General features: G+C 34.0%; 1 protein-coding gene across 5 annotated transcripts; it reads right to left on the reverse strand.

Annotated features, from left to right (window-relative positions):
- Positions 1 to 1,271: 1,271 nt before the first annotated feature.
- LOC130823957 (pentatricopeptide repeat-containing protein At1g28690, mitochondrial) lies at positions 1,272 to 7,619 on the reverse strand. Of its 5 annotated transcripts, none has more exons than XR_009046657.1 (4): positions 7,491 to 7,619; positions 3,673 to 6,160; positions 3,283 to 3,563; positions 1,272 to 1,675 (listed from the first exon to the last, which is right to left on the reverse strand). XR_009046657.1 is itself a non-coding variant. In XM_057688796.1 (3 exons), exon 3 carries the CDS (start codon positions 6,150 to 6,152, stop codon positions 4,524 to 4,526), a length of 1,629 nt encoding a protein of 542 aa, XP_057544779.1. In that variant the 5' UTR covers positions 6,153 to 6,160; positions 7,164 to 7,302; positions 7,491 to 7,610; the 3' UTR covers positions 1,695 to 4,523. The 5 variants fall into 5 exon arrangements, 2 of the variants coding, with proteins under 2 accessions (XP_057544779.1, XP_057544778.1); XR_009046656.1 differs by lacking the exon at positions 1,272 to 1,675 and adding an exon at positions 7,164 to 7,302 and having other exon boundaries at positions 1,695 to 3,563; positions 7,491 to 7,610; XR_009046658.1 differs by lacking the exon at positions 1,272 to 1,675 and having other exon boundaries at positions 1,695 to 3,563; positions 7,164 to 7,609.
- Between the last annotated feature and the right edge of the window lie 419 nt (positions 7,620 to 8,038).

Raw genomic sequence — 8,038 nt, forward strand, 5'->3', positions numbered from 1 at the left:
CGTTAATCAAATGAGCCCAAAAGGTACTGTATGAATCTCCATTTGAAAATACAAATGTAGGGTTTCAGAAAATTTGTGAATCTTATATGTCGGAATGTGAGGAATTAACAAATGTTTCGTACTGTTTGTTTGGTAAAAAGTACAGTATATTTATTTATTTTAATAGTAAATTTGAGAATATGTTATTTATTATATTAGTATTTATTTGTAACCTACAATAAAATAAAAATTAGAATATATCATCAATTCATGCTTTAAAATATATATTACAGTATTTCTATCTTTCATTTTATTTCATAAATTACTCTATAAAAATACTCCTCCATTCCTTAAAGAAGTTCACACAAGGAATGTTCACAAGAATAAAGAAAAATACTCTATTGAATCTTTTAGATATTGGACATATTATTTTATTGAATATAATTTTAATGGAGAAAAAATGAAGATTATAATCATAAAAAATATTTTAAAAATTAGTAGATAAAATTTGGGGAACATAATTATTAAAAAAACGTTTTTATAAAGTTAATTTAGTCCAAAATTTGTGATATAAATAGAAAAATTTCTTATGAAAACAACAAATGAAACATTTAAAATGATAAATAAAAACAACTTTAAAAAACAAAGAGAGTATTATCTTATTAACGAATCCTAAAAGCATATTTTGGCTTTTGCGTAGAGTACTAAACTTCTTTAGTTGTAATTTGAAATACTTAAAACCAATAGTAATTTTAAGAACTATCACTCCTCTAACAGCCCGTTTGGTAGGTGGTTAAAGGCTGGTAATAGGAATGAAAAACTAGTGTAGTTTTGGTTGAAAAATCTCTTGTTTACCTTGATGGTCATGCTTGTCCAACATCAATCATCTCATTTTCTTCGTAAAATTCATTCTAATGCATTATCATTCGGAGATGTGGTATTAGATGGTAATAGAAATTTGTAAACAAAAAAACTTTTTTGTGATCAAAGTTTCATTAACTTTTGATCATTCTCATTACCACCATTTAATACCACTAACCAAACGGGCCGCTAGTGATTTATATGTTTTTTACTTATAAATTTTACTTGTGTAGAAACCCATGCAATGCACGGTCTATTAGCATTGACATACATAAATATATAATATTGAAAAAAATAAAGTTAGAGATATATTATGTAGTAGAAACACTCAATTTCGACTGTTATGTATATAAATTAACTCTGTAATTTTAGAAATTGAAAATATATTACGTAGTATATTATATTCTCTAATTTACTAAATTTAACTTTAAATAAATGTCGTTATACAGATGTTTGGTAGAAATTATTTGTTAGTTGTTAGGCTAAAAGCTAAAAGCCAATGAAAAAAGGTACAAATAGTAGCTTTCTGATTTTGGTTCACAAGCCATTCACCAAACACATTTATCGGCCGTTTGATAAGCCAAAAAGACAAAAGTCGATCAAAAAGTCAACAATAAAGCAAAATGCCAAACACCCCTATAAAGATAGTACTTATTTCCTAGGAGAGTTGAGTACATTCATAGTATTCCTAGATCTTCTCTGTATCATGCTCAGGTGGAATACCCTCGTGTTATCATCACTATGAACCAGCCAACTAGCTTGAGCTTTCTATTGCAAGGCCTGAGCTATCCTAAATTACTCCAAAGTGGCCTCCGTCACAAGCTGAGCTAAGACACTAGTAGATTGGGATGAAATTAGATCACAAGGCCACCAAAAAGACCTCTTAATTCATAGTTCATACATCTATATTCATAGCAAATCACAAAAGATTCATAAATTTGAAAAGTATATAAAAAACAGTAGAAACTTTCATGGTTTGACAACTTTATTCATTAATAGAAATCTTGAACAAACAAGTTCAAGAATCAATCACAGATATCTTTGTCGCAAACAAGGATTCCGACTGATAACATATAGCAAATGCATGAACCGCAGCATAAAGTCCAGTCATTGATGCACGGATGACAGTCAGGAAAACTGAAAGGTTTGGGTTTGAAATTGGCAATCCCATTAAGCAAAATGTTTGAGAAGGGAAGGTGTGGCTGGCGGGCAGCCATGGTTATTTCAGGTTTGGTTAATATTAGCATAAGAAAACCAAGACTGAGCACCAAATTAATGCCTCCATTCTTCACTACCATCTTTTTTCTCACTTGCTCTGTCTAACTGTTAGTTTTTACGAGTATGTTTGTGTTTAGTTGTGTGATAGAATTACTAACATGCACCCTCTCCTCCTCACCTTATATAGAGAAAATTCATGGTGATAATTCACCCTAAAAATCCTCTATAGTTTTTTTTATCTGGGGTAAGGCAAGGATAATCTCGTACAGGCAAGGGAGTTGAGGAATTTTTTTTAAAGATAGATAGGGACAGGAAATTGATGTCACGGTAAGTAGTGATGATTGAACCCCTTCACATGAACAATTGAAGAAAAACCTTCAATCACTAAGTCAACCTATTATTGTCAAAAAATTTTATTATTTTTAAACAAGTAAATTTGATATATTAAGATCTTAATATTCGGTCTGTTTTATTAATTAGTTTTAGTTTACCTTGATTTAATTTTCTAATATTTTCTTTTACATCTTAATAAACTTTCTTGAAAAATGTTTCTTTTTATTATTTGAAATAAAAACATGTTTCAAAAATACAAGATTATACAAGTTGGATTAACTACTATAGATAGTGTAGTGGTTGGCTTATGAATATCCATTATAAAATTATATTTGGCGGCATATGCATACTTTTAAATATAGTCTTATTGAGTGCTTGGTTAGGTATGAAATGTAGTCCAAAATATGATTTCGGTCCATTTAGCAAATAATTGTTGGTTGGAGTAGAAGGCTAGTTTAACAAGATGAAATTATTAGTTGATTTGTTAGCTATTAAGTTAAATGTTTTGAGTCACTGTTATGGATATCATAAAAAAAACAAGACCGTGTCAAACTACATCAAAAAAATTAATAAAGATTTTTTAGAAAAACCAATATGTCATGCTTTCGGCCTCATTTCAAGAGATATTTCATGATTTGGTCGATACTTATGGTTACGATAAGCACATTAGTCTTGTAACGCATCACCATGTTGTTACCCCATTTCCAACCATTCCGCCATGACCCATTTAGTTCTATGGGGTAATAGAATGTCATAGTAATAGTTTAAATGAGTAAAAGCAGTTTAAATCATGAAATCCAAGTTCAATTCAGCAAGTATTAGGTGAAGAGCAGAGCCCAAGTGGACAATTTTAATTCTATACCACATGGAGAAAGTAGATGGGGAACGTACATATTCAATTAGCAGTATAGAATGTTGTCTTTAGGTGTTGTTTATTAGCACTGAACATCGACAGATTATCAATTGATACCTCCTCCTGCATGCTGCTTGTGTGAAGTTGGAGCGGAAAAACTGTGAAGATCTTTTTACTTGAACATTGGAGGAGTAGAATTCTGGCATACTTGAATACTGGAATCTGCACTGCTTGGACATGTGATCTGGTGTCAAGGCACTAGTATTTATTCCTATCTTAGTGTGGAAGTCGACTAGTTGACCAATTTCCAGCATTTAATCTGATAATGAAGTGTCAGGAGTGCATACACAAATCAGTGTTAGAGGATCAAACACGAGTTGCTTCAAATAAAATGCAAGATACTGAAAAAAATATCAACTTCATCTCACTTGAATGAATGAGATATCAGATTGTATTTACTGTTTCCCAACAATCTCCGGCAGTCAAGGTGTGTCGACAGCTTGCTGCTTGCATGTGAAATCACACCAACTAGAATACTTCCTTCCATACACTTCTGTATATGAAACCTGGTTCATGTGTACATTAGATCCAGCAGCTAGATGGTATCTTGTAGCTGATGCACGGAACACCCGGCTCCTTGTCTCTCCTTTCTGGATAATGTATACAAGAGCTGTTTGCTGAAGCATACAAACAGCATCTCACACAACAACAATAACAACATACAATTACCCTAATGCAGGTAGCTCCCATAGTGCAAAAGTGCAGTAAAGATCGCGATCGCAGTAACGACAAGGCGATGTGTTAAAGGGAGTGATGCAGTCACCGTAACACCAAATATCGACTGAAAGCATGAGATATTCCTCAAAACGGCCTAAAATGCAGTTTTGTACACCTTTACAATGCGGGAAATATTGATTCGATTGTTTTTGAAAACCTTTACAACACGCCCGATGGGATGGCCTTGTTTTTGGACTACGGTGGCTAAGGCTCCCGCCTATGCGGAGTTTAGTGACTATGTTACCCATAAAAAAAATCTTATTCACCTTCTGCTCTCTGCTTTTAGTTTTGCAATTTTTATTGTACAGAATGAGAATAGGTTTTTAAGCTCTATGCCAGTACAAACAGAACAGAAGGGCGAGATGAGGAAAATTATGAACCTGTCTGTTTTGTTGCCAAGCATATATGCTCAGATGCAGACATTCTGGGGCGGAGTTTTGAACCAATATACATTTTCCTTTCACTTAGTATGATGTCGGAATCCATTTCATCAAATTCACCTTCAGCTCAGACCAGCATGAAACTGTTTCAGGCCATGGGTTCCTGTCCAACTGAGGCCCGTATCTTTTGATATTCCTCTCTGCTTCATCCGTTTCCTAACTTCATTTACGGAATCCCACCTTCCAGCAGCAGCCAAAGAATCTGATAGGGCTATGTATGAACCAGGTCGCCTATTAGCACACAACTGAAAAAGTTCCTTTGCCGCCAAACTTGCCATCTCTGTTTCACCATGCAATCTACATGAACTAAGCAAAGCAGCCCAGACATCAGAATTAGGTTTTTCCGGCATGCTCATTACAAATTCCCAAGCTTGCTTTACATTTCCAGAGCGTCCTAAGAGATCAACCATACACGCATAGTGTTCCATCCGAGGCTTTAATGAATAATCCCTCTCCATGCTACCAAAGATTTCCCAACCTTTGCCAACAAATCCAGCATGCGCACATGACGATATAGCACACAAGAACGTAACATAATTTGGTTTAATGCGAGTTTCCACTTGCAATTTAGTAAACAATTTAATCACTTCAATGGGTTTGCCATTTTTTCCATACCCATCAATCATGGAAGTCCAAGAAAATATGTTCTTTTCAGGCATATAATCAAATATTCGACGAGCATCACCAATTCTCCCACATTTTGAGTACATATCTATTAGAGCACTCCCGATCTTCACATCTGTAAAATATTTGGTTTTCATCAAGTGACTCTGTACTTGTTGACCAAGTTCAACTGATGTCAACAATGAACATGCTCCAATAAGACTCGAAAAAGTGGAAATTGTAGGCAAATGATTTTGTCGTTGCATCTCAATAAAAATTTCAAGCGACTTCTTCGCAGTGGAAATTGATTTACTATACCCTTCAATCATAGCATTAAAAACTACATCATCTTTCTCAGCTATCTCTTTGAATAGTAACTCAGCATCTTCCAAATACCCACTATTTAAATAACCACAAATTAACGAGGTCGAACATATGGCATTTTGTACCAACAGAGAATCAAAAACAGCCCTAGCATAAGGAAGCCTTTCAGATTTAACATATGTATCAATCAAGGCAGCAGAAAGAATAACATCCACTAAACCTTCAGATTTTAATATCTGAGCATGCACCTGTCTTCCTATGTCACAGACGAAAAATAAGGGAGCAGGTATAGAAGCCCACGCTTTTAAGATCAATGAATGTGTGAAGCTGTCAGGCAAATGGCGCATCTGACGAACCAAATCAAATATTTGGGCAGTTTTTCCATGCTTTACATAAGCATTAAACAAATAGTTATAAGCAGACAAAGATGGATCTGACATTTCGTCAAACAACCGTTGTGCAGAATTTATAAGGCCAGATTTCAAATAAAGTATGAGGAGTTTGATTGTAAGGTTTCGATCCAATTGATAACCGACTTTCAAGATATGGCTATGAAGCTTAAAGCCCAGTGAAGGTAAATCAGAATTAATGTACTGTTGAAGAGTGGATGATAATGAAATTGAATTGGAATTGGTTGAAAAGTCGGCTGCAGGTGCATAAACATAGCTGGAAAACTCAAGGTTTTGCACATGCAAAAAAAAAAAGCAACAAGACCTGATTCGGATTACTTTGGCAATTCTCATCATACACCATAACACCGGCATTTCTCAACCTGTATGTCATGAAAGTCACAGTAACAACAAAAACATGAGCTATAATTTGTGGTTTGAAGAATAAGCAGTAAACTTAAAGCTTTGGACACATTCATCTAAATAGGCAGACTGCAGACTAAAGTATTCTCAATTATACCATCACTGTGACTTTGACAAAGTTATGCACTTTTAATAGATTGTAAACAAACAGTAATGCACTTTGTCAAAGTAACAGCACAATTTGCCCTTCCTTACCCGATATTATTCCATTTAGCTTTGTAAATTGTACCAAGCATACCGTTAGTTAGCTTATAGATAGCATATTTTGTCATCACCCTAAGAGTCTGGAAATAAATTAACCTAACAATCATAGAGCAAACACATGTCGTATTGACCGCATTGTAAAGGTTTTAAAAAATAACAAACAAGTATTTCTTGCGATGTAAAAATGTAAAAAAATGCATGTTTTCTGAGTCATTTCAAGGGGTGTTACGATGACCGCATTAATCTTGTTGCCGCATCAACATGTCATCACCGCAAAGGCGAGCATTACAGCAATTTTGCACTATACTAACAATGAACATCAAAAGAACACTATAGGGTAAACTGTAAAGACAGAAACAGAGAGCTAGTAACCCAATACAAGCTAAAAAAATTCCTCAGGTTCTTGAAATTAAACCCTTTAATGAAAGAGGTACTAACTAAGGTGCCAATGGAAACATGGAACTTCCCAAAGCAAATTAAGGTAATATGTACAGAAATCATAACTAAATTATAAAAAGCTGCTAATCTCAGTATTTAGCCTTTAAAATTATAAAGAATCCAAATCTAAGCTTCATATTACCTAGGCCAAACAAGTCCTAATGTTTGAAAATATAAAGAACCCAAATTAAATCCAAATTTTCAAATGAAACCTAAGTTTCCAAAATACTTTTTGGGAAATAAAGGCAAGTACAGTAAGCTCCATAAGCGAACATCTAGAGACAAACTATATAGTTTCAGCGTAATATGAATCAAAAATACCAAAATATAACCGCTGAATATCTGAACGGATACTGCAAAGTGCAAATCATCCATATAAATACTCCCTCTTTACATTCGATTTTGCTCCACCAAAACTCTTCCAGAAATATAGCAAAATCAGAGGGACAAAGGATTACACCTATAATATGGAGACTTCGGATTCATACAACAAATTAAATAGAAATCGAAATTAAAATTAAAATGCCCATAAAGTTTAAATAATTGAACAATTCAGTAAAAATCATATGCAATTGTGATTTTGTGTCAAACCCAATTAATTGATATTCATTGACTGATTACTTGAAAAAAACAAGAAAAAATACTCACTGGGGAGAACGTTCGCCGCGCTGGTTCGCTGCAGTGGCGAATGATAGGGCGGAGGAAATCCGAAACCCCGTTATCAGGTGGTGGATGCGGTCGGTCTCAAATTTGGAAGAAATATCCGGCAAGTTATTTAAAAATTAATTTTAACAAAAACACAAATTCTTAGTTGAGACGGTCTCTAAAAGACGTCCAACAATGGGCCGGCCCATATTGATTTTCAAATTTTTTAAAAAAAAAATTAAAAAATTAAAACTGAATAAAAAAATAAAAGCGCGTGTTAGAACTCATACCAAAATTGCTTCTTTCAGTTTCCATGTTTTACATTTCTTGTGGCAGTTTCCATAATCTTCATTTCAAATCATCTCTTCCGCAGAACCTCCATTAACGTGCTTCTTCGTTTTCAACTCATCTATTCCGCACAAATCCTCCATTAACGTAGTTCTTCGTTGTTGTCTCATTCAATTGATTCGTTGGTATATCATCTTCTAAAAGGTTTACTTAAAGGTTAGATTTTTTTTGATTTTGCATCAGTTTTGTTTTATTAAATTTTT

Source organism: Amaranthus tricolor, chromosome 9, assembly GCF_026212465.1.
Source record: "Amaranthus tricolor cultivar Red isolate AtriRed21 chromosome 9, ASM2621246v1, whole genome shotgun sequence".
NCBI classification, from domain to species: Eukaryota; Viridiplantae; Streptophyta; class Magnoliopsida; order Caryophyllales; family Amaranthaceae; genus Amaranthus; species Amaranthus tricolor.